Raw genomic sequence first — 27635 nt, 5'->3', positions numbered from 1 at the left:
CCTCATGAACAAGACAATCCTTTTCGTACTAGCATTCGCGCCGTTTACAAATATTCCTCATCCACACCAGTTTTAAAGTGAAAATGTATCTTTTTATTGGTACCATACATTAATTATTAAGGGCAGAAACTAAGCAAATCAAAAAAATATATATCAAACAAAGATTTCTCTACAGGGTTTGGAGAAGGTACAAGTCACCATTCAAAGTCAATCATAAATGCAGCTGGAATCAATTCCCAAAAAAACAAAACACAAATGTACAAACCAATAACAGAGCTGTTCTCTATTGGACTTTACAGACTCAGCACTGTTACCAAAATATGCAGACTGTAGTTAATGTTAAAATGGCTAGCGACACTGCTGGTTATAAACAAGACTGTACAAATAAGAGAAATTTAACATAAAACCCATTTTTTTAAAAAAAAGAAAGAAAATCAAAAAACAAAAGATTGTTTCTTAGCCAGTGATGAAACAGGAAGGTTACAGGGAAAACTAAAAGCCACCGAGCACATTCACGTCGACATCAAGACGAGATACAGAAAAATTGTCAGGGATGCTGTGATTAATCAAAGTACAAGCGTGAATTTTTAAAAATAAATAGAAAAAAAACAAAAGAAAAACTAAGAAAAATCCTCTTTCCATGGTGCCATTGTACCCCCAGGGGTTTGTAATTTAATTTACACAAGTTTTATTTAAAAAAAGAGGAAGGAGGAAAGACAGCAGGGGGGAAGAGGGAACAGGTTCATGAGTGTTTTTTCTCCTTTTTCCTATTTTTGTTTCTTTACATTAGATCGGGATGGCTTTAGGTAAATCTAAGTAAGAATACATTTTATTACAGTCAGACAGAACTTTGCTACTACCTTAAATATACAAGCACAAATACACAAAAATTTCCCAAAAAAAACAAAAAGACAAAATAAAAACATCCACACTAAATTATTTCTCTTTTATAAACATAAAAGATAAAAAAAAAAAACAATATATTTTTTAGGGGGGAGAGGAGGATAAAAGTCCTGCGTTGCTCCTTGGTCTGTAGCTTTTCAGTATTGGTAGAAAATAAAAAGAAAAGTAATTGAAATGAAGGCGTTTAATACAAATAAAACAAAAACATTCTAGGGAAATATATATACTGTATAAAAACTCTTAAAATGTGTAGCTGTGTGTGTGTTTGTGTGTTGTAAATGCTTTCCATTTGAAAGACTGCAATCACTGTAGTCTAATCAGGGATGGTTGGGGCACTGGGGGCACTCAGAATCCTTCAATCATGATCTTTACTGTTATGCGTGTATGCATGGGTGAGAATATACATGTGTTATTGCCCTAGTGCCTCAAAACAGCCTTCATACTAGTGTGTTAGTTTTGAAAACCGACGCTCCGTTCTGAACCGTCTGCTTCAGCAAAGCCACAGATAAACACTTCAGGTTTTCTCTTCACACACACGCACACACACTTCCGCTCACAACACGCAGGGTGGCTTATGCATCGGCAGAGCGGGCCACAATCCGGAGCCGTGTGTAGATGACGGGTAGCGACTCGCCACCGCCGTGAAGCCACGCCCTCACAGGCCCCGCCCACCCCTCCGTGCGAGCGCTTGGTCTCCGATAGGGTTAGTGTACTTGATTCTTGTGTGGAATAAATTCCTGCTACTTCTCGGTCGCGTCAACCCCTGTCCCCATCCGGAAATGAAAACGAGCAACAGCAGACGGGGGCGTTTTGTGTAAGAAGTTGGAGGAGGGGAGAGAGAGAAAGAGAGAGAGAAACAGTGCTGGGACACAGTGCCTAAACATTTCTCTGGCTCAGTCAGAGGACAGACGGAGCTCCTTCAGGCTACCTGCGGTGTGAATCTGAGCGCTACAGCTGTGTTTGGTTTGCAAATCAGACTATGGACCAATTTGGCTGCAGTCATGGCTATAGAGGTAGGGTGGGGGGGCTGACAGAGGGGTCTGTATAGAGGTTATGGGGGGCCCGCCCCGGGGCTCTACTGGGACGCCTGCGAGGTGGGGTTGTCGCTCTTGCTCTCCTGGCTGGAAGGGGCCTTGTTGTTCCAGGGCGAGTTGGAGCCCAGCGCCGGAGAGTTGTTGAAGCTGTCCTCGTCGTCGATGCCGTTGGCCGCGTCGAACTGCGTGTTCTCCAGCCTCGTGATCAGACGCTCGTCCTCGTCGCCGAACTCCCCGCCCATCAGGGTGGGCTCTCCCACCACCATCACGTCCTGCGGTCACGACACAGGGCTTTGTTAGCGCGGAGATTTGAGTTTTCCTTTGTACACTTTAACATTTTTTCAAATCAAATTGAAACTACAAACCCAAAATAAATTCAAAGTGGTGTTTGTATTCCTTTTAAGAGCTGATCAAACTGTGATCGTCAGCACAGTATCAATAAGTGAAATATGGCTTATACACACCCTATATATCTCACTGGCCCAAAAAAGGCTTGAAAAAAAAATTTTTTTTTTTTAAATTAATCTTCTCACCAAGTTTCCTGGTCGTTAGCAAACAAATAATTTTGGTAAATCTGAGTAAGTTTAGTCTGAGTCACCTTTGGACAGAGAGAAATAATGTAATTGTCTTTTCATTATCTAACTTATCTGGTTTCAACTATAAATAACGTTTTCCAAATTTAGACCTTTAATCAAACTTTAGATTGCACCTTATTCCTAATCTGTGCATTTTGAATATCAAGTACTTTCTAAACCTTGAGAACACCTGGCTAAAATTCAAGCATTTCCAAGGATTTCAAGCACCCTTATTGGCCCCATCTTAGGCTTTGCGTCCTAATTATACATTTTTAGAGCAAAATGGGCTTTCCTGGCTCACAACACAGACACATATAGATTTTATTGTCTGAGATGTCAGACCTCACAGAGTGATGAGAACATTGTGATGAAAATAACAGGAACAGAGTGGAGGAAATAGGGCTTAAGTGCAAATCAATATCACCATTGCTGTATTCCACAATGATATTGTCCAGGCCCTGTCTGGTTTTTTTCCTTCTCTGAATGAACATATGTTTTAAAAACCTGTAGTAGCCAAGCGCTGACACTAGGTGGCAACAATGTACTGACCGGAACTTGGCTGGACAGAGGGAAGCCGCTACCGGGGCTCTTCTTTTTGTTGTTGTTGTTATTGTTGGCCCCTCCTCCGCCGCTGATGGTGCTGCCGCCTGACATCTTACGCTTCCGCCTCTTGTTGGGGGCCTGTCTCGACGGCTCGGCTGTCGAGTCGGGAGAGAAAGCGACGGTTACGCAAATGTCAGGCTGATTGCGCGTTTATGAATCTACACGGTCCGTCCGGTTTACCAGGCGGTGCCACCATCCTCTGCCATTTCTGGAAGAGGCAGGTCTTGAGGCAGTCTCTGGGGCTGAGACTGTATGTCTTGTGTCTGGACATCAGCTCCTGCATGGGCTCCAGAATAACACACAGCTGCAGGAGGGAATAGGACAGAAAGCAACAGGTTGACCAAGGGCGACACAAAGTTTAATATGAAACAGAGAATTTAAGCTACAGTATCATTGAACTGCAGAATAAATTAATCAAACCCATATTTTTAAACAATCCAATTCTTCAAATAAGACTCCTGCAATGAAACTGGACCGTATAAAGTGAACCTCTGAAAGAGCTTTAAATATTATTGTCACAAACAATTATACAAAATCAATTTGTCTGAACAAACAATTGAGTTTGCTACAGAAATGTACAATTCAGAAAATAGTACATTTAAAATATAAGACTGAACCAGTTAACAGAAGTCATTTCATTCATTATTAGACATTCAAACTAACTTTAAGGGGTTTGATATTTCCATGGCACAAAATATATGATTTGTATTTATTAAGTGTATTGTTTATGATTTTGTTTGATGTATCTATTCTGTATGTTATTTCTGAAGATACGGACATAATATTTGCATTTTCATAGGATTTTTTAAAACATGGATGCAGAACTGAGGCTGAAGGCCTTAGTATTAGTCCATCATTAAATCCAACATGAAGCCGAGATTCTAGTCTAAAGGATTCATCAAACATTTATCAAAAGGAAAATGCAGCAAGAAGCTGAAGGAACTCATCATGAAGGAACTCATCATGACGCTGCTTTAGTTGAAAGGTTCAGAACAAACTCTTTTTAAAATCTATTTTTAGACTACAGATGTTGGTGCAGCTAAAGAAATCTAACTTGTATACTAGTACAAGCAGCAGCTTCAATATGTTCAAAAGTTTCTGCCGGGGTTCTTTCCTACATCAACGTCAAGCAGCACTTCTTATTCAACTTTGCAGGCCTTTAAAGGCCATTTTCCTCATGAAACACCTCCTGCACTTCAACTTTTAATACCAATTCAGAACCGTTTTAGTTCTTCTAGTTATTTTAACTATTTTTGCTCCGTATATGGCTTCCCTGGTACACATAAGAGTTGCATTAACAATCTATTATCCACTGCTTCTAATATTTTCATATACTTATATATAGAAAGCAACTCTGTCATTTAGCTACATATTAATAAGTCTTTGGTAACAAAACGTAAACATTACCAGCATAAATAGAAAACTACCTATTCATTTTGAAGGAAGTAATTCCATAATAGCTTTCAGGATTTTTCCATCATCCACAGCTTTACTTAATGCTAGTGAATGCACAGTGGTATTATTTTTTAAAACGACAACAAAAGGCCCGCTGAATGTCTGTATTTCTGCTGCTGCAGCCTCTGCTTACTGACAGCAGGAGCAGGACTCGCACACAGACGCAGTGACCCGAGTTAAGGCGCAGACAGAGCTTTCCCAGTTCTTACCAAACAAAAAGCTGCAAGGTAAGCGTCAAGACAGCCTCACAAAGAAGCATCCAGCAAGAGTTCGTCAGAACATCGTACACATTAAGAAAACTACACTTAAAAACTTCCTGCTTCGCTCTGTGTGCTGCGGCTCTCTGAAAGCGCTGAAACTTCTAAACTTGGAATAACGTGCTGGTGTAGGCAAAGCTGTTGATCTTAAGCCAAAAAAAAAAAAAAAAAAGAGAAATAAACTGAGCTTTGTATCATCACTAAACCAGCAAGGACAACCCAACAGAACAGGTTTGTTCTAGAAATCTCCTGTCATTTCAAAACGAGAACATAACAAAGATGCTCATTCTGAAGACACAAACAATCAAGCAGGCCTGAAATGATTAATTGCACTAATAATTATTGAAATAATTGTCAACTAATTTAGTGATTGATGAATCAAGTGAGCATACAGACTCGAACAAGACCAGAGGATTTTGCAGCATTAACCTGCTGATATTTTCATCTATAAAAGTCAGCTTTGTGGTGCGAATCGAATGAAAAACAAAAAAAAAAGCGTGCCCTTGCTTCCCTTACCCGGAGGTAGTTGAGGGTGGAGTTTGACAGGCCACATCTTGTTATGTTTTTGGACAGCTGGTCAAGCATCTGTGGGTCTTGGGCCTGTAATGAGATTAAAAAACTACTTTAAATGACGCCCATCTTACAACGTATCGCCCAGTCCCTCACTTACGTGCATGGCCAGTATACTGCGGGGGATGAGTTCACGGTGCTGTCTGATGCTGAAGTGCCACGTCTTTATCCGCATCATGTCATCAAACATGAATTCCAGGTACAAGCGGCCCTCTACACACACCTGCAGAGGTTCAGAGGACAGATTCAGCCTGCAAGGCTGTGAAGAAGAAAATCTCTCCTGACAAAACGTTACCGACGTACCTGTGTGAACATGGGCTTTCCATTTTGAGTGACCATAGTGCACTGATCACAGTCAAGGGAAACAAAGTTATTGTGGAAGGATTCCTTGGGATGTTTCAGCACGTAGTAGAGCTCAGTGGCCCCGCCCTCAAATATACTCCGGAAGTACCTTGGAATTAACGTCCGACCAATCGCTGGAGGAAAAAAAAACAAAACAGATGTGAAAAACTGTTGACCAGAAAACAGCAAAAACTAATATATGCAGATCCAATTTGAGACACTGGTCTAAATGATCCTGTTATATAACAGTTTGTTTGACACTCCAGTACAATAAATTGACAAAGAGAAGAAAAGTCAATTATGAAGCAAGCAATAAACATTTTGTCAAATGCCATCTTCAAAATCACCAAACAAACGTACATCAAACACATTGATCCATCTTCCACAATCAAAGCAACTCTGAATTGGTATTAACTTTGATTTAAAGGGACTCTGTTTCATCAGTTTTCTGGAAGTTTGTTCCATATTAATGGAGAATAGATTACAGAATGAGTATTGAAGACTTTCAAAAAATAAAAAACAAAAACAAAAAAAAGACACAGACAAATTTAAACTCTTTGCAAAATGAAAAAATGTTAGATGAAATGAAAAGCTCATCTTCAGTCTCTTTTTGCCTCCTTCTTTAACTACGCATGCTTTGACTTTTTCCAAAACCGCCACTGGTATTGGTTGGACTTGGCTGAAAAAAAGTAAAAGGTTTTTAAAAAAAACAGGCGACCCACCATGAGAATGACCTAAATAAATAAATAGAATAAGAAAATATAAAGGCCACCAAGCACGTTGGAAAATTGGACAACTTTTGTTTGTTTTATTAAGATACATAGTTTATTGTTGAACAGCTAAAGTTATAAAAAATTTCAGGATGAATTGCAAAATGACCAGAAATCAATCTGTGTCTCATGAGTGCTTTAAACTTATTTAACAAAACTCCCCTTTTGATTAATTTTTACAGCAACAGACGAAGGTGTCACACTTTGGAGATGACAGGCATTGCAGTGCTCACTTGGGCTAAAAATGAGAAATCAGAAAACAACAGGACCCGAAAACTAATGATGACAAACACTATTAGAAAGGTTGAGCCATTTCTGATTGGAATCGTATAACCATTTCTAACCACTGTCCCAGCTGAAAGACAGACATTTAAAACTAGGCATATGTCCAAGTATAGAAAATAAAGTTTTTAATTTTTGTTTGTTGTTGTTTTAAGTCTCATTTAAAACAGACTCCTTCAGGTAAGAAAACATTGTAGATCTTGAGGCGGTGCATTATTTGCCATAGCAACACAAAAACAATCACAGACACGCTGCAGATAAATCTCTACTCCAACACAACTATTTGAAATGCTTGCATTATCTCTTCAGCATGCAGCAGGCCGACCCACAAGGAGAGGAATTTAACGCCACGCAGTTAAGATGTTCCAAAGAACCAGTGGCTGGTTTGGGGTGTTTGGTCTCTAAAGCTGGGATCGCGCTGTGCTATTTATGGCTTTTATCCATAAAAACGTTGTTGTGAAAAAACCAAAAGGAAATATTTGAAATATGTAACCAGTGACCTCTGGTTAGTCGGTGCAACAGAGCTGAAAAAAACTGAGTGTCAAGGTCTTAAAACCACTGAACTGACACTGCTGGTCGGCTGGCCACTGTGGTACACTGTTTCCCCCTCACAATAAACAGTAATTTGGTTGTTTGAAAAAATACGGAATTAAAACACAGAAAGCCATGGTACCACACGCCTCCTATTAGAGTATCCATTTCACCAGAAGACAACAAAAATCAAAGAAAAAGCATTCAACTCTGTGTTTTCCCAGCAAATTTCCGGTGAGCTTCATAGCGTAGCTGGCGAATTACATGCGTCACGGCCAAATGCTGGTGATTTGGTCAAATCAAACCCAGTCTTTTAAACTTCAGCAGAGTCCATGCCTCCACGAAGCAATCGTTTCTCAATAGCAAAGAGTCCAGATCTCTTTGTTTTGTGCTTATTCTGAACAAAGCGAGGAACAGGGGCTGTTTTTAATCAGGCTAGTGTTTTCTAAATTTTGTAGATGGTTGCTTCTAGATCATGAGAACTATTTGCTACAATTTTTTTTGTATACACATACTGGTATCTCTATATTCATGTTGTCATATTGCAAGAATCTTCTAGTGGCTCACACCTAATAACAGACAGAGGTCAAATATCAAGAAAAAAAAAGTAGAAATCTCAAAGAAATGCACATTGTGAATGCTACTGTGACAAACATTTTATTACTGTCTTTGCTCTGAACATTTCCCAGAACTCCTCCTGCTCTAATAAGACGTGTGTCAACAACAGTGGTTGCAGTCTCTGCTGAGCCTGTATCTGCTGTTATTAGTAGACTTGCAACTCTGTATTTTATACTCCACATTGTAGCAGAACAGAGGTTAATGCTCTCATGCAGTGTGACATGATAGTCTGTAATTGCATAGATAATCATAAATATATAATTGAATCTGTAGTTAATGTGGATAAATAAAGGTTGTCGCTGGAAAATGTTTAGGGTCGAGAATAGGGGCTCATTAGCAGACTACAACTCAAGTAACGTTTGTTCCTTACTGTAACGTTTGGGACCGTCTTCCAGACAGAAAGTGATGGTCAACATGGCATCATCTTCAAAGAATTCTGTAGTAAAAGCATCCCACCACAGGTTGTCGCACTCCTAGAGGACAATTTGAAGAAACCGGCACACAAGAATTACCACAACTGTTTGTGTGTCCATTTCTGGGTGTGTGTTCGTGCATCCAGTTGGACACAAACCTCTGTCCAGTTCTGTAGTCGCTTGTTGAGCTCAAATATTCTGTAGTCTGTTTGGTTACCATATGGTGTGTGCCTCCTGCGTTACAGCACAAAAAACACAAGATGAGTAAGAAAGCAGGGATGAAGATAAAGTACTTGTACATTCAAGTGTTTCTCTGACTAAGTCTTAATTTAAAGGGGAGGAGTTGACAGCTGCTGTAAAACACATTAAAACACCACATCAACACTAGCTGAAGGGAACAGGAAACAGTGTTGCCTTACCCTATTCCTGGCTCCATGTATGAGGGCGGATACATCGGAGTGGGACTGGAAAAACAAGGAGGTCATTTCACTAAACTTTAGCGACATGCTTGTTCATCTTCACTAGAAAATACATGAGCAGAATTCAAAGAAAATATAACAAGCACTCAAATATCTTAACCTGTGTTTTATTAAAAAAGAAACATGGAGCAGCAAATGGGTATCTACGCAATACATCCACAATATTAACAATTTCAGGAAAAAAAAATGTTTTTCTTCATCCGGCAGAAAAACTGCTTTTACTTCAGGTTCATAATTACTTCATTTTTCATCAAATGGGGAAAAAAAATGCTGTTTTTCTTCTTTATTACTATTTAATTAAATATCTTCTATACTCAGTTGTTTTTATAGATGCCATAAAACTGTAAAAACTGCTATAAATGTCTCAAATGAATTAAAGTTTAGAAGCTTTTTTTCCTGTCATTACAATGTTGACTTTTGATGGGTATTTAATCATAAACACAACAAATGGCACAAAGACTTTGAAAGCTGCATCTGGATGTTTAAAAGTCTAACCAGGAGTTGGTTCATCTTTTCAAAACAACAGGCTTCCAAAATTAGCCCATCACTTCCTTTTTAAATCAAGAAAAATAATTATGTTCCACAGTCCAATAAATTTAGACTACTTTCTGAACACCAATTAAGTCGCAGTCTGACTTAAGCTATTGCTCTGGGTGATGAGTGACTAGAGATGCACCAAGAAATCATCTACAGTCTAGAATGAAAACAATCATACACCTGGCTCATCTTTCTTTATCATACTGTATAAATATAAATCAGACATTTACACAAAAACGACGATGATGAGAAAGGTCACAACATTTCTTCATCAAATACTACACATTAATGTACATCAGACAAATACGAGTGCAACATGATTAAATCCCTGTTGTGCTCTCATTGTAAATACAATATGGTTGACAAAGCTACAAACACCAGCATTAGATATTTGAAACGTACAAAAGGGCAGGAAACTCACCCCACGTCTCTGTCCAGCATGGTGCCGGGGTGGAAAGGGGGGAAAGTGCTACCGTTGGGGGGCTCCTTGGGGGAGTACAGCTTGAACGACTTGGAGGAACAGCCTGGATGACATGAAGACACACAAGAGAGGAAAAACATAAATATCTGTGACAGTAAAAAGGAAACTAGACAGACTACAGCAGCGATTACGAGGAACAGTAACGCCCAGTGCTCTGAGACAAAAGCTAAATTATTCTAGTCTTTGGTGCAACAATGTCTTCAGTACAAGTTGATTAATGGGCTCATCTGGTGTAGCAGCACATGTGGACGTCAGCCCGACGCAGCAGGTACGTGTCTGTTTTAGTGACACAAAGACGGTGAAGAGGCATCCTCCTCCTCGCACATAAGCTAATCCTCCGCCTCTCCACCATCCCATCTCCATGAAAACACCTCTAAATATAAAAATACCAGCAGACCACATGTCCTCGACACTCATAAAACAGGCTGATGTCTCTGCCAGACACAAACAGTTCCCATCCCTTTTTCTTTTTACAATAACTGCCCAGCTCCGTCATAAAGACCATCCAGGCATGGCGGCGTAGGTGTCATGACCCCACGGTCACCATGGTGAGGCCCCTCCTCCTTAACGTCCCTGTCTTGTTACTATTGAACAGACATACATCAATCAATTGAAATCCAAAACTTTCCCCTTGATCAATTCTGGTCAGGATTTTTTTTATTTTTGGGGGGTATTCAAAAAAAAATTAAAAACTCAACCAACAGGTGATGCACTTTTTAATCAACTGGGACAGCCCAGTGCATGTTTTTTCATTATGATATAGTGTCGGAAGAAAAGTTAAAAAAAAACAAAGAGGATTTTTTAAATCACTATATAACCTGCCCTGTACCTTATGAAAATAACCAACTACTTGCACTGTAGTTGGTTACTAAAATACAAGTGACAGAATAAATACCCCTTGAGAAAGGGGCAAAAAAAACTGGCAGATTTTCTGGCATCTGTTCTGCCAAACACCAATCACATCTCGTTATGGGAAAACTGACAGTCTGACTCATTGGTGCATCTGTAGAACAAGTAATTGCAAAAAATAAAGATACTAATGTGAAATTCAAATTAAAACGAACAAACAAACAAAAAACGTCTTTCCTAGTTTGAGTTAGCAGTAAAATTCTCAAGAGTTAACACTGTTGTTTAAAAGGACGTGTATTAAGTTTCCCCTTAAACTATTCATTCAGGTTTGTCAGTAAAAGATAAAAATCCCATAAATCTAAAGCAGGCCTGATGGCAGTCAAGTATGCACACCAGGTGTACTGTAGACTCCAGGGAGCATGTGGGGAAAGTTAGAAACCTACAGGTGAACAAACAGGCCTTTTAAAACAGGTTCCCCCATCTTCAGCCAGGAAGAAAAGCAATAAAACACTCATCATTCATCTGAAGCTCTGTCTGCTCTTTAAGGAACAACAAGCAGTTTGGATTGCAACACCACGACACAGGCTGCATGCACCGCCAGATCAAGAAATAAATAAATAATCAATGGGTATGTGTCCATTAGTTGTTGAAAGCTCCATTAGCTCCTCTCCTCTCCTGTTAGCGGTTAATGACAGTCAGTCACAATCGCATCAGCTGGACTCCACTTCCTCCACTGGGAATCACGCTCCTCTCTCTCTTACAAGCAAACAACACATTACACACGGTTTATGTATACATACTGTACATGTTCATGTGTTTCACGCAAACCATGCAGTCAAACTTCAACCTGAACCCGAACCCCAAAGAGGCGTGGAAGCCTTAAACAGCTCGGATTCAACAGCATCGATCTCCTGTCACCTGAAGACCAATCACTCCTCACTTTTCTAGTTTTCTTAGATTGGTTTCGTCACAGACGGCCACTGTGGTTTCCATTAGCGTTTTTTTTGGGAGAAAGCAAGCAAACTACCCGAGTCATAGGCTTTTATATTTCTTCCCATCGTCTTTGTTACACTTTACGCATCTGTAATGCGTGTTTCAACTTTACGCCGCTGAAACATTTCACTGCAAAGTTACAAGAATTGGTTACAAAGGCAATTAGAAAGGCAGCCATCGCATAATGTTAGCACTTAGCCACCAGCTAAGCTACGCTACAAGAGCTACATGCGAGAAAACTGGGAATATCTGCAACACAACATAAAACCTACACCTTTGTACCAAATAGAAGGTTCGTTTAATTACCAAGTTATAGAAGAGAAATAACCCTTACACCTTTCACAACTACAACACTACCTCGCAGGCCTTTGACGGGCAGGCTAGTTTAGCCGTTAGCAGATAGCCGTTTGGCTAACGCCTTGACGTTTTATTCCTTCTCTACGGCAAATCTCCCATTAAATGGCGATAAGTTTCCACCGCGAGTGCTCGTCAACCGCATTTGATCGCACAAGGAGTCGCGTTTCACAGTAGAAAAACTGTCTTTCGGCTGGAAAAGTGACCTTTTACCTGCGAAGAAGTCCAATCAGAAAATTGATGTTTACAGATCCGTGATGATAGACCGTGTGTACGCTCCGTGCGTAAAAACGGATAGGCCCGCAGGACGCAACGTACCCACACAACAATACGTCCTTTCCCAACAGGATCAATAAAAGAAAATCTCCTCAGACCGAGAGGGAACGGCGGAATAAGGCCGAAATTTCGGGAGTCGGTAGTTTTATGTTTTGTCCCGCATGAGGCCTCGTCCGTGGACTGGAGCCTGCTGTGGGTTTACATACGGACCCCGATGAGCCCTTTGTTCACGGGAGGACATGAACAATAGCTGTAGGCCCTCCTCCTTTCCGTCTGCAATGCATTTGCTCCTCTCTTCTCTGCCCAGCACAGTCAGCCACCCTCTCCCCCCGGTTTTCCTTCCTCTTCGTCTTCTTCTTCTTCTTCTTCTTCTCCTCCTCCTTGTCCACCACCACCACCTCCCCCTTTAATGCACAACTGCACATAAAGGTTGTCTGGTAAGCATTTTTCCCCTTCCTCCGCCCTGCATCCCATCTCTTCCTCCTAACTGACACAGATGAGAATTGGCCTAATGCAGCTGACTGGAAATTTGCGTGGAAACAAAGATCATGTTGACTGCAAAGTGGTTTTCATGTTTGCCTAATTAGTGCACATCAACTTGCTCCTAACAGCCGAACTGGGACAGCCGGAGAGCCCTGGCCGCACACACTGGGCTCATTCAGTGTGATGCAAGCACTGCTGATGCAGCAACACGATCAGTCTGAGGAAGATTAAAATCTTCTAAACTTTCACAGAAGGTATGGGACCGAAGCGGTTCGACTTAATTGCGTTTTAAAAGTTTGTACACTGAACTGTCTCCAAGGTGGACAAGCCAGATCCATCAACAGGGTAAGTCTTCTCTCCACAAGTTTCTGCTCAGACTGCAGACACATACACACACACACAAACACACACACACACACACACACATTAATGAACACACACACGTACAAAGATGCTAAGCCAAAAGGAGAATCCCACAGGCTTCTAAATCGGCTTAAATCGCCTCAATTTATAATCAGATATTCAGATCACAGCCAGCGAGATCCCACCCATAAGGCCAAGGTTGAAATATAAAAAGAACAAGTAGGGTCAGACTAAAGCCAGCAATTTTCTACATTTTTATGCCTCCTTATTTTTACAGATGCAATACAGCACAAATGTCTTGGGCCACCTTTCATTTCTGTATCTAACAGGTTTGTAAGAGGAGATATATCTCCTCTTACAAGAAAATACACAGCGTATTGGAAGACCTGACGTTCATTCATCCATTGTCTTCTGCTCACCTATATCCATTCACGAGAGTGAGATTCCAGCAGGAAAGCCTGGACATCCCTCTCCTCAGCAACACTTTCAAACTCATTCTGGGTAATCGTATAAAGTCCCTACAGTGAGCTCTGGGTCTGCCCTGGGGTCTGCTTCAAGTTGGTGCACCCAGAAAACCTCCAGGTTTCATCCTGATCAAATGTCTGGACCTCCTACTGACTTCTTTGGATGCACATGAACAGGTGCACAAAGTAACACTGTCAGCCACATTTATCATTTTTGCTACCAGACAGAAAGAGGTTAAGGCTAGATGCTGAAATCACCTTCATATTTACTAGCATATGCATGATTGAATTTAAAGACAGAGGGTATAATAGTTGAGAAATGTTCTGTATACTTAAAAAAAAAAGTGAAAGTATGTGATCATTGCATTTATTTAGTATTTTATATAGTAGGAGTACAGTTCCCCTGTTGATCCGTCTGCTACCAGTAGTTGAACGCAGGATGATTTGATCTGAATGGTATAGAAATGAAAGGTAGATCTCTTAAGGCTGAGCCCTGCGACGCCACAGAGTTAAGCTCATCCCTGAACCATTTCAGGACTGGTAATTCAACAGCTTTGCCCTTTGCCAAAGCTCTCTCTTCACCACTACAGAACAGAGCACTGCAGTGTTGCAAGAGATGAGGTCCCAGACCATCTATCCATTCCCAGCTCCACCATATGTCGCTCGTGAACAAATCGCGGAGATATTTGAGGCAGGATGCAGCAGCCCGTACTCTTGCCAGTGAAGAACCGCGGACTCATTCTAGCCTCTGCTCTGTTAGCTAAGACACCTACATTAAAAACTAAAGAACGTGGCCTGAGGAAGCCATCAAAACCAAAACATCTGCAATCAGCAAAGATGAGAACATGAAGTTGCAAACCAGACACTTTCCATGACCGCAGCTTAAGATCGTGTCAGTGGATGCTCCTAACAGGACCAGGGATGAAGGGAAGCCACATGGAAAACAAGCTCAACTTTGTGCCGACACAGATCCTGCTCTGGTTACACATTTAGCAGATAGCCTGCAAAAATGATTTTTCAAAAGAGTGATTTTATTAATAATTATTATTTTTTTACCCAGACAGCTTTTTTTCTGAAGAAGAACCGTGAATAATTTATTTTGTTTTGGGTCTATTTTTCCTGTAGGTGTGATCTACACTAGCCTGGTAAAAAACCAGCCCCTTGTTCTACCCTCTGCCTCGTTCAGAGGGACTGGACGCGTGGCGAGCGAGAAGCGATTTTTTGCTGGAGGTGTGGCGTCTGTTGAAGTTTTCAATTTTACCCAATTGCTAACAGCAGTAAGTGACGTATAAAAAGCGTGATGAAAGCTGCTATGAAACCTGCGCTGCAAACAACCATCTGCTGAACCAGGTGGCTGTTAAAGTCAATTTAATTTTTAGAAACATGGTCAACAAGGACTCAATGGCTTTCCTCGCTACTTCCTCTGTTACCTTTGCTAAAACTACAGGCAGAGTTCAATTCTGAAGAAAATCAACATTATCGTTCACAACTTCACCTTTTGTTCCCTGATTGGCCCGGTTGAAATTCTACCAGGGAAATCCAAGTCAATGGGAGAAAGTCCAGACAGAGCAGTGAAGGGAGATGAAAATCAAGCGAATTTGCATATAAAGGCAATGGCCAGGTTAGGTCCACACTGCTTCAAAAATGTTTTGCTCCAGCTTGAGATATTCACTTTAATTTGCCTTAGAAGTTGGGAGTTAGATCTAGGAATAACACCAACTGCATTCCAGCTGAAAATCTGTAATTTACTTTCTATTGAAACACGTGTAAGTCGTCCTTACACCACGACACATCCTCCACCATGTTTTACTCACTGCTCATTATTTTATACACATTAACAATAATTTCACACTCACATTATTCAGCCCACATGACAGGGTGGCTAAAGGTTTTACATCTATTTGTTGCATAATTAGGTCACCATCCTCCTGAGACTCTTTCTGATGAGGTTCTGTCAAATAATTGATGCATCTGTTTCCAGGTCAGGTGTCACATTTTCGAAGTAGCTTTTTCATTTCTGACGTCAATCGACGTGCCGTAACGTAACAATTAGACAGTGGTGTATGGAACTCAGTCCTGTCCCCTGGCACTTTGACCTCGACTTATTTCCTTTTCTTAACAACATAATATAGACTTTAGCAGAGCTTTTGGGCAACAGATGCTTGAGAATCATCAAAACCACAATTCATGTCTGTCTGCTTTTTCATCTTTGAATTCAAACAAAGTACAAAAAACGAGACATAGATTTTGTTACAATAAAAAATAAAAACATAAAAAGTGCAGAAAAATTATAAAACCGACTCATCAGTTGAGCTTTGGTTACTTTCTTCTATAAATTAATAGACGAGAGTCGGGTGGCTTAATAAAGAAAATACTTAGTTTTGGAGACCGGCCTAAAAATAAAACTTAAGCAAAAGACAACAACTTTATAAGACTAGAAAAACTCTTTGAGAGCCATGGTTGAAAACAGAAAACTAGACATTTGGAGGGCTGATTTTATGCATACTGAATAAAAATGATGATTCAATTCATGTTAGAAAAGATCTCATTGCTTTTACCAACCAAATGATTTTCCTCTTTTGGCTAAATACTGGAAAAAGCTGCTGGAATAAGATGTTTTTTTTTTTGTTGCCATTTACTAATTCAGTGAAATTCAGTTTATTTATAAGCAGCCAGTTCACAACACGTCATCTCCAGGCTTTTTGCAGTAATGAAAAAGAAAATTCATCCCAACTTGACATATTCCAAGACAAGCACATCCTATCAAGTTCAGCTTATTATTCAAATTGGTAAACTTTTTCTTTTCTCTAAGGAAGTCCAGTAGACTGCATTGAGTCATTGACTTGCAGCTATCGCTTCTCTCACACTGGCGACAGTCAATGCAAGCGTTAAATTTGCTGCAATCACTCATTCTGAACATGCAATTAAATCTCTGTGGAGAGCGTCACTGTGTGGTCTGGCTTTTCCCACTTGTGTTGTCCAACTGAACAAGCGTGGTTATGAATAATGCTGAACAATCACTTTCAGACGATAACACATTTAGGATAACCACTGCTTTAATTGACTAATGCAGCAATGAGTTACAGTTGCGTAAATCTCTTTCTTAAAAAAAATATATATATAACAAAAGTGCTTCAAGAATAAGCAAACAAAAATGCATTTGTTCTGCTCACAAATGTTTTTATTGCTGCTGGTTTAACCCATTTTTATAATTGTGCTCTCCAGATTTCTTCTCTGTTTTGTTTTAGTTCCATTTATTGTAAGGAGTTGTTAGCAGAGATGCTAACATTGCCTGTGGATAAATAGATAAATCACCCTGAAACCTGTTTTGGAGCATAAAGAGTACATTTTCACTAGTCCAAGAGACAGAAAACTATTTATCCTCAACAGTTAGGAGACCAAATGACTTAGTTTTAATAAGGGAATTGTGCCAAACCCTCTTTATTTTGGATCTATTTGTTTGTCAGATCTATGAGACATTCTTTTTCGTATATATATATATATATATATATATATATATATATATATATATATATATATATATATATATATATATATATATATATATATATATATATATATATATATATATATATATATATATATAAACAGACATATATATAAACAGACATACATACAACTGAATAAGCGTGGTTATAAATGATAAATAATTCCAGAATAGCAGGTGCAAATGAAAAATCAAACCATGTATTAAACATTTTAAAATAACATACACACACAAATGTGTGTATGTACATTTTATTTTGTCGCGTTAAAATAATTGTTTCTGTTCCAGTGGAGAAAAGCAAACGTTACCTAAACTTAACAAACAGGTTATATTTGACCTGAGCACAGTCTACGGTTTTACCTCTGCAGACTCTTGTGTATAAGACAAATATATAATAAGTTGCGGTGTTACTCATTTACAGAGGATAATCTGCTGGAAGCCTCGTCTCTCACCCGACCAGCAGCAGCAGCAGAAGCTCAAGCTGACTTCATGTTTGTTGCTTCTGACCAAAGTAAGCCTGTTTCATGAGCACTTCACAGCTCACAAGCCTCCTGTCAGTCCTTTGGCAGCATCTTTGTGAGTCTAGCACCAGGGGAGCTGTAGTCAATAGTAGCTCAGAGTGTCTGTTGCGGGTGACTTATGTGGATTTTCCTATCTTACATTCACTGGCCCCTGTCACCATGGAAACTCGAGCAGTCTACACCGACACAACCGGAGAGCGGCGAAGAAACCCATGGAAATGGACACACAAGAGTTAATCCTGTGTGAGTCTGTGTGTGTGTGTGTCTCCAAAGCTTCCCCATTGAAATGGTACATGACAGGGTTAATCCCCGCTGCGTGTGGATGTGTGTGTGGACATGTGTGCAGCGAAGTGATGGAGAGGAGGTGGGGGTGGGAGGTGTGCCGGGATAAGGCTTGAAGGGCTTACACACACCGTCTCTTTCGCTCTCAGGCATAGGGTCGGCCTTATCTTCAGCCACCACCCCAAGCAGCGAGGCACACACACACACGCACACAGACGCCTAACCTTCATTTCACCAGCTACACTTCCAGCTGCACAGTCACACCTAAAGCCACAAATCCATGTCTGTGAAGTGATTAAAGCTGGCACAAGTTGGTGCTGAATAACCAGGAGTAATCAAATAACCGTGCTGGAATGGGCTGAACTTTTTATTTTCTCCACTGCTCTGGTTGATAAGACAAACTAAAGTTAAATACATCTGATGTTTTTTTTTTTTTTTTTTTTTGCTCACAAATCAGGAACGAGAAGGACTATGAGAATAAGGAAGGAAAAAAAAATCAAACAAAACCTTACCTCCTTCGGACTCAAGCTGCTCTGACATCGCCATTTTGTCACCTACAAATGCACTTTCACAGCTATACCCGGATCTAACTCAGACGCTGTGTTTTCATGCCTCTCCCACTCTCTGATATCTCCCATGTCCAGACTGTCAGGCTCAGGGGCACATCGAGAGGGGGGTGCGGGGGCTGCCTGCAGTGTCCATGTGCATGTGCCACTGGGTGTTGATGTGCGCGCGCGTGCAGCCACGTGCAAATGTGTGCAGCATGCCACTTCCACTTGCTCGTCAACAGGAAACTGAGCGCCACATGCATCTGCCCAACTTCTGATAACAACCGTCCCCGTCGCCCTCCCCTCAGCTGGGATCCGAGGACAGCCTCGTGTCGGTTCTGTCTGCAGGAGACCGTCCTGATTAATCTGATCTGAGCCGACTTCTGCTAACTGCTGTTTTTTTTCCCATTTCTTTCTTTCTTTGGCTGAATTGCTACTATTCACAGTAGTAATTCAGCCAAAGCTGCACAAAATATAAATAGGTTTTGCACTGAGGATGAAAACACCATTGTCTGTAAATATGCTTCACCCAAAACATTGCGAGTGGCTAATGGTCAAACAGGACATTTCTTTCCTCAAGTGCAGCGACCCCTTCAAACACGGCCCCAGATTATCCTGCTGCTCCACACGAGAGATATCTTCTCTGGTAATCTTCTTTCGCTGGTCGGCGGCTATCAGAAGTTAAACATTCAGCGGCTTAAGTTCTTCACTTTTACTAAATAAGACGAAGAAACAAAAGCACTAATGTGGAATTTATCACTGACGAGTAGAGTAAACACTTTTGGGGTAAAAGCAATCAAACTGTCATCAGACTGGAAAACATAATACTCACTTTGGACTTGCAAATTTCTTCATTCATTTATGCAACAGTACCGTAATATCAGAGACATTCTATCAAAATTCAAAGTAAATAAAATCGTAGCAATATTGCCACAAGTTTCAGTATTTATTACTTGGCTCTCCATTTGATTTATGCTGAAGATTTCTGAGATTTTTCTTTTTCTTTACCATTTACCGATGCAAACGTGCAATAAAACATTATTTTGTGAATAATCATACTGAGATCTTTTTCATAATAATTAAATTGAGTCACGAAACACAAAGCAAACAAAACCTCAAGGGCACTGATAGGAGAGGAAACGGAGATTTTAGATGTAAAAAAAAAATCATTGTCCAAAATAACTAAATGCTTCACTTTTATCCAAGCGTTACTTTTTGATCAATTAGTCCAGAATCAGCCTCTCGGTGTGTCAGCTCGGTTGATTTGCTCTTGGTCAGAACTCTGTCTGATTAGAAAGTTCTGTTTCAGAGCAACTGATACTGATTGTGTCCAGAGACGCAAGGCTTCAACTGGTTTACAGTCTTCCTGCAGTCTTTGGAGCGTCAGATGGCGGATAAAAGCTTTCTCATCATCTACCCCTGTGGAAAGCCACACTGGGCCAATGAGTTCACCAACATCACACCAAAAGGTTCTGGTTCAGTTCGCTGGATGACTTGATGATTTTCTCACTATGAATCAGGAGCAGAATTGAACATCAAGAAAGAACGCGCTCGAGGAAAATCAAAACTCTGAACTTCACTCAGAAATTAGACGAAAGTAATAAAGCGTTTGAAGCAAGAAAAAAAAATAAATAAAAGTATCGCAACAGAATCTCAAAAGGGCGATTGGACCTCAGCTCACCTCGGCACCGTGTGGGGAAGGAGTCGTCATGAGAACTTGATCAGCCAATCGGAGAGAAGCAGCGTTGTGGTTTGTAGGCAGTGAGAAAAATGAAATGCATCAACATTTCAATGACATCATTCAAGCTCGACTCTGAGTCCGTGATGTAATTTTGAAAGTAATAATGGTTTGAAAATGTTGAAAGAAACTTTGAGATGCTTTAGGAATGAAATTTATAAAAAATACTGATATTTTGAAGGCTTTGGATGCCATTGGATGAAACGTTGCAATGTCTAAATCCAAAAGTTCAACAAGCTCATTTTCAAAGGTCATGCTGAGAATAGTTAAAGTCAGCAAAAGGTGACTGGCGTGCTTGAATGAACGGCTGAAATATGTCGTAGGCTAATGTACAGATATTTTTGCAGTGCTGTTGTTTTTGTGGTTTTACTCCTGTTAATGTCTGGCTGCTCTGTTCCATTAGCGTTAATGCACTGAACCAATAAGTCGACTCTCTTTTCTCCATAACGAGCCTGAGTGAGCTGTGTAATTATATTTATTCAAAAAACCCAAAGGGAAAAAAATAAAAAATGTTTCAAAAAACCAAACGCATCACAATGTAAAGAAAGCTGGTAATTTATTCTGGTTGCCAAACTTCAGGAACTTTGAGAACAAAGCACATCAAACCTACAACTTTAAAAACCCTTTGAAAACAAAGGTTTTATTTTAGTATGAGATTCAGAATCACTATATCATTTTTGTTGCTTATTCAGTAATTTTTCTATGTTAGTCTCATATCTAAATTTTTTTTACAAACTTTCAAATTTAAAATCTTTCCCGGTTGAAATTTTTTGATTTTTTTTTGTTATAAATATTTAAATTTATAACAATTTGAATATTTGAGAACAAAACATTGGCATAGTTCAAGTTTACTATTTGGATGTTCTTGAAAACAATCAACACAGAGAGGAGGTTGACAGGCATTTGACTAATGTGGTGAAAAACAAACATTTGGACATTTTTTGATAAAGAAAAATTAAATTTGATTATAATATTTTATATTAAACATAAATGCCTTGGAGCACCTTTTCTTTTGTTGTTTTTAAAAACATAAAAAGACACTTTGCTGCCAATATAAATTAAACAGAGTTAAAGAACCCCAGTTTGCAATTTAAACTCTGATCTACAAGGGCTCAGGGGTCAACAAAAGCTGTGAGATGATTTTTTTCTTTTGTCTTTTTTTTTTTTTTTAAAGAAATAAAACAAAATCCTGTCAACTACTTATAAATTCATATACAAACCTCTTTAATATTCACACTTTTGGTTACTTAAATGAAACCCCCAAATGTTGTTTTTCATATTCAGTTTAGTCGTCCAAACTTTTCAAGACCGTGAAGAACCCTGTGTTGTTATCAAAGTTCAAACATGTGAGTTTAAAGTTCAGAGCTTTGAACTGAAAAACTTTTTCCATCTAATGTAAACTCTGTGTATGGTTTAAAATATACCAACGTTTAAAAACTGCTCCAACAGCCTTAGTGGTTAAGTCCCACTAGATGCCAATCAAGTGCCAGAAGAATCCATTTAGATATACCAATTAACCTTAGATGCATATTTTTTGGACAGTGGAGAAACTTGGGGTAGGTCAGTGTCCATCCTGCCCCACCAAGAAGATGTTGATGCCTTATTTATGCTTTCAGCCCATTTCTGCAGGTATTAGTCACTGCTCCAATATGTCTACACCGATTATTGCAAATATGACAACTTGCCATTTTTGTTACAATATAAGTAAAAATAAGTAAAACAGAGAAGTTTTTTGTTTGTTTGTTTTTTATCTCATTTGTGTTATTTCTTTGGATGTTTCCATTTCACTTCCTGTTAGAAACAAACATCTTGAATGAAAATAAATTATAAACATAAATCTGCCCGGGGAGTGAACCTCTCTGGGCTTATCTGTAGCAACATTATAGATCAATAAAAAAGTATTTTATTTCTCACAAAAGAAATAAAAGTAAAGGGTCATTTTGAACAACTAAAGCGATGAAAAAAATTATTCACATTTTGTGTCAACTAAAAAAAAAAATGTGTGGAAAAGTGGGATGTGTTTGATGACGTACTGAAATAGTCATCAACTAATTTTTTTGAGTTCAGACTCAAAAAATGGTGAGTGGCTGGAAAAAAACAACATATTCAGAGTAGTAATTCAGCCAAAACTGCACAAAATATAAATAGATTTTGCATTTAGGATGAAAACGTCATTGTCTGCAAATAAGCTTTACCCAAAAGTCATCAAGTGGGATTGTTTTCTCTTCACCGGTTCGAGCTCACTAAAGATATACTATGTTTTTGCATTTCAGGCCATGAAATTGTAATTTTCTTATTTAAAAAATTTATTGAATTATTTGTTTTTGTGGATCTTTTAATGTATTTCTAGTATCAGCAAAATCTGTAGTATGCGGTAGAATAATCAACAATTAAAACAATTGTTAGTTGCAGCCAGAAAAATTACAAATGCTGGGAGCGTGGATTTGTGCACAGCCCAAAAAAGCAACTTAATTTAAAGAGAAATAAAAGAGGCTCAACGTCGCTGACAGCGCATCCCCAGGAGGAAAAACTCCAGCTGACCTCCAACCTCATGTTGTCCTTTGTCAGCAGCGCCCTCTTGTGGCCGCGGAGAGTCGGCGTGTTGTTATTCTCATCCTGCCACACAGTATATTATTTCCCCACTCTCACTGGGTGAATTCCCTGTCCAGGGTTTTCTTTGGCAGGCGAACACAGAGGCTCTGCAGCGGGGCAACTTCAGCTCCGAGTGCGTCACATGTTACAACAGGCCGCGCCACCAGGAGGAGGGTGGAGGGGTTAAATTAGAACAAGGGTCAGCCGTGAGGCGGCGTGGCATTAAAGTGTGTGTGGTTTTTTTTATCTCTATGCTAATGAATAATAACAATAATAAAACAGAAAAAGTGGTGCAGGAAGCCGGCGATCAGGATTACTGCCCATCATCTCAGCCTCTTTCCTGTGTCGGTGTGCCAGATGTGAGCGTGGCGTCAGCTGACAGCTGTGTGAGTGGAGATGACAGTGCCCTGATGCTGCCTTCTCTGTTCTCTGGGAGCCATTTTGTCTGTCTCTGATCTCAGAGTCAGGTCTGCTCTCTCTCTCTCCTCCACACATCACCCCCCCCCCCCCCGCCCCCCTTCAGCCAATCACGTCAGCGCTCAGCCTTGCAGAAAACATAGAAACACAGTCTGATCTCTTCCTCACTCCCCGTCTCACCCACTCCTCCCGCGCTCCTACAGTGCTCATCTCCCACTTGTCTCTTCCGCTCGCTGCCTTTCTCTCCCTCCTCCGTCACCTTTCCTCCCTCCCTTCCCCCCGTCCCTCCCCTCCTCTTCCTCTCTTAATCCACATCTTTTCCTCGGTGTCTGCTCCCTCCTGCTCTCCTCCCCTCTGTCACACCCTCCTCCTCCTCCTCCTCTTCGGGCTCTCTTGTTGTGCAACCCGTTTTTAAACAGCTCAGCCTTTGTGCGTTTTTGTCTGTTGCCATTTCAGCCAGAGCTGCAGTCTTTACTCATTTTCCTCCAATCAGGGACACCATGTGACTCTCTGCATGAGAGGGCACACACAGTCTCTTCCCTCCTCCCCCCAGCCATCCAGCCAGCCAGCCAGTCAGCCCATCCAGCCAACATACGCTAGCAATCAGGGAAGTCAAAGGAGTAAGACAGAGGGAGCGAGTGGAAGGAAAGATGGAGGTGGATGCACACTGCAGAGGACAAGGTGGGCCGTGCTGGAAAGATGCGAGGGTGGAGGGAGGAGGGTCCCAGAAGGTCAACCAAGAGTCAGATTGACGAAGCATCTGCAGCGACGTGGAGTTGACTGTACAATCACACTATTCACTGGAGTTATTCCCACACTCTCGCCTCTGTTTATATCACCCACATGTTGGGGCACATGCTGCGTGTGCACGCACACACACACACACAAACCCCTCTGAGCCCACACAAGAAGGGGGAGGATCCTTCTGTGTCGAACACCGCTCAGGAATGTAAACAAGAGGAGGAACAAGAGCGACTCAAGACGGGTTTTATCATTTTGTATGCATTGTTCCTTGTCATATTCTTCCCGTCTCCCACAGCGTCCCGTAAAAGCGGTTCGCGTCTATTGACTTTTTCGCATTTTGTCACATTGAGCCGCAAACGTCAGTGGATTTTATTGATGTTGTGTAGACCTACACAACATAGAGCATAATTGTTTGAGAGGCATGGTTTGACCCCATCTTCCGAATAAAGATCTGAAAAGTGGGGTGTACTTTTGTTTTTGGACCATCTTATTCTGACACCATTACATGGATTCCAGAGTAACTAGCACACTGCACAGTGTCAAACGACCCAAACCCTTTTAAAAATCGTTCACACCCTCATCTGTGGTGCCGCTGCACCACGAACTACTGAAACGACACAAAAACCATTTATGCAGAAAAGCACTGTGACAGAAATAAATATTTTTCACTTCCACTAGTCTGCTTCCAATATCTGATTCTGCAGGAGAAACAAATAGTTCTTATCCAACGCAACGGGGCATTACGAACATTTGTGCCATTCTTCACAAACTGCCTACAAAGATTGTCAAATGCCTAAAACTTCCTTAATGGATATTGCCAAGTAGTGTCTCTGGAGGAGGCTGTTTGCAGGAAGGTGTGGCGCTCTCTCATTCACCGTTTCCCTACATGCCATAGGGGCATGATGCACAGCGAAGCAGGGGGGGTGTCACCCAGCTGGTCTGCGACGTTTATGGAAGATGTGTGAACACGAACATCGACTCCTCTGCTTCGAATTAAGTTTGGGAGAGCCTTAACACTGTGCACACGAAACCACGGTAGTGGCAGCATTGTACTGTGGGGATGCTTTTCTTCAGGTGGAACAGTTGATGGACAGGTGGATGAAACGAATTTGAGTGCGAGCCAGGAAGAAAACCTAATCGAAGTTGAGACTGATGTAAAAGTTCAACTTCCATCTTACAGTCTGAGTTGTGATGGGATGCTTTGGACTGAGACATATTCATGCACTTGAACGGCCTACTCAAAGTCAAAGAAAGTCTAAGAAAAACGGGCGAAAACCTCAGTCTGTACATGTACAAAGCAGGTAGAGACAAACCACAAAACACTTCCAAGCCGGAAACTCAACAAGAAGCGGTCCTACAAAGTACTGAATCAAACGCACGGCACTCCTTTTAGAGTTTCATATTACATGTGCATTTTCTTTCCCCTATCAGATTTGAAATGTGTTGTTCTGCCACATCAGCCCCCATAAAATACTTTGAAGTTTGTAGTTGTCGAGTGACTGAATGCAGAAGCAGTTCCATAAGTACTTTGATTTCTTTTCGATGTTATGAAGGCAGAGAGGGAGCACTGACGTGGCTGTAAATGTGCAAATTAAACCAGCGTCTGTGTTGGGTCAAGCAGGGGGTTCATCTGGAGTTGACATGAATGAATGGAGATGATTGTTCCGTATTTGGAGGTCGTGTTTACATTGGTTTTCAGTTACCTCGGTGTGTGTGAGTGAGTGCAGGTGAGGGGTTTTATAAATCCAGACACCTTGTTTCCCAGCATGTCACTCCTGAAATGAAAACCCTACTTTTGTCTTCCAAATTAAAGTTCTTACTTGTATTTAAGAGCGAAAAGAAAAGAAAAAATAAACACAACTCCTTGTCTTTCTTAAATTGAACCACAAACCTGGTGAAAAGGCAAAAAGGAGAGAAGCTGAAGCAACAAAACAGAGGGGGAACACCAGACCGAACAATCGGAGTGCGAGAATTAGTGCAGTCATACGTCTTTTTTGGAAATTTCCATGACCGTGTTGATTAAGTATGCAATCCGACCGCAAGATAGCCGAGGAGGCTCGGTTCTAAACAAACGCTCCTGCCTCTGCTGCACAGGCTCGTTTAATGGCTGAGGTGGCAGCGTTTGCCTTCGTAGCACGGGGCGCTGCACACAGATTGGAAACACACGTCTGCACGAAGGCTGCTGCGTGCATGCAGCTTACACTGATGCAAGGTATATGTGCCTCCCCCCCATACCCCCATGCAGCTGTGTGTGTATCTCTGAAGAACGCATCCTTGTCTGTTTTGATCGCAGTGTCAACACTTCCCTGCATCGCCCAGCCTTCAACATCAGTCTCCCAGAAGAGGAATCTGGCACTGCTTCTCAGCTTTGCTCCCTCTTAACTTTCCATTTTGAAATAATCCGCCAGCTAAAGAGTTTCCAGAACCTCAAGAACATGGAACCGGTTAGAGCTACGTCTTTTTTAAAGTCGGGAAACGTGATCCCAGATGAGCGGCCGGGTAAATTCCTTCATCCACAAGCTGTTTGAGGTCTGACCGCTGCGGCTGCTGTGGTCCTGCATGGAGGGGGAAAGAGACGAGGCCACCTCCACACAACTTCTGTCGTGCTTTACTTTCTGCCCTCCCGCTGCTAAATATTACACCGTACTGCAGAAATGAAGGCACATCTGTCATGATTATGAATAGATTTTCAGCGTCAGGATTATATTTCAACATCCTGCACCTCCTATCAGGGGTGCTACATAAATCGCTGTAACACTTAATAATAGACTGCCTCCGGCTCAGCAGCGGTGGGGTTTATTTCTAGACCTCAATTCTTCTTGTTTCTGTTCTCCTCAGACTGATTAAAGTTAATGCAATGAGAAGGATCATCTGTTTGCTGTCACCCAAACACAACTTTTGCCTCTCAGAAGTCATTCTTCTATCAGTTTGGTGACATGAGATGGATAGTTTCCTCTCAGCTCCCTGTGGCAGATCTGGTTAGACTCCAGATTTATCCTCTTGTAATTTGGGATCGTAGAACCAACGAATGGTTGACACGATGGCAGAGACAAGAGCGTCGTGACACCCAGGCAGCAAGTAATGGCAACGAGTAATTGCAACATGTATAATAGTTGTGCTTTAAGAAATTTAAAGTTGGGCGGTAAACGGCAGCCGCATTTCCATCACACATGCACAAAACTTTTTTTGTGTGTTGAGAAAACGCAATTTTGCAACTGTGGTGTTTCCGTTTAAAAAAAAGAAATGTAATCAAAATCACATGCGAATGAGCTACAACATTTAAAAACCATCACTTCCTGCTGTCTTCTTCATATTTTCTGCCAGTAGTAACCTCCCACATGACTCGTGCGAAGTGAAAAAAATGTTTCCATTGCAGTTTTGTAAAATGCACAAATCTTAAGACTCATAAACTATCAAAAAACTTCTTTTTTTTTCTAACTCGACCCATCTCCATTAAGAGAATTTATTTTAGGAATTCCAATTTGCACAATTATATGGTCAACGGAAATGCAGCTGGCATTACACTACATTCATACAAATGTAACTTTTAAACGTCTTTTTATAGCACAGACAAAAACTGAAGTGTGTTTTATTGGGAGTTTCTGTGACACAGCAACACAAAGAAGTGCAGAGTTGTGGGTTTGCTCTGGTTT

At 40.8% G+C, this 27635-nt stretch overlaps 1 protein-coding gene across 1 annotated transcript; it reads right to left on the bottom strand.

The window, feature by feature from the left end:
- Window positions 1-70: 70 nt before the first annotated feature.
- Window positions 71-18542, bottom strand: ldb1b (LIM-domain binding 1b). The gene is made up of 11 exons (XM_055040915.1): window positions 18456-18542; window positions 9791-9893; window positions 8773-8817; window positions 8512-8587; window positions 8311-8413; window positions 5701-5873; window positions 5498-5620; window positions 5344-5427; window positions 3296-3419; window positions 3062-3210; window positions 71-2209 (listed from the first exon to the last, which is right to left on the bottom strand). Exons 1-11 carry the CDS (start codon window positions 18487-18489, stop codon window positions 1979-1981), a joined length of 1245 nt encoding a protein of 414 aa, XP_054896890.1. The 5' UTR covers window positions 18490-18542; the 3' UTR covers window positions 71-1978.
- Between the last annotated feature and the right edge of the window lie 9093 nt (window positions 18543-27635).

Source organism: Poeciliopsis prolifica, unplaced genomic scaffold (genome assembly GCF_027474105.1).
Source record: "Poeciliopsis prolifica strain line A6 unplaced genomic scaffold, Auburn_PproV2 SCAFFOLD016, whole genome shotgun sequence".
Taxonomy (NCBI): Eukaryota; Metazoa; Chordata; class Actinopteri; order Cyprinodontiformes; family Poeciliidae; genus Poeciliopsis; species Poeciliopsis prolifica.
The sequence above is the reverse complement of the archived record's forward strand: the minus strand, read 5'-3'. Positions and strand labels throughout refer to the sequence as shown.

What these genes read in the sequence shown, in the direction of transcription:
- ldb1b (XM_055040915.1), bottom strand. Translation starts at nt 18,489, where the DNA reads ATGGCGATGTCAGAGCAGCTTGAGTCCGAAGGAG. An exon ending in GCAGCTTGAGTCCGAAGGAG is followed by an intron (nt 9,894 to 18,455) that starts GTAAGGTTTTGT and finishes CATGTCATCCAG; the next exon opens with GCTGTTCCTCCAAGTCGTTC. An exon ending in GAGGATGGTGGCACCGCCTG is followed by an intron (nt 3,211 to 3,295) that starts GTAAACCGGACG and finishes CCGACTCGACAG; the next exon opens with CCGAGCCGTCGAGACAGGCC.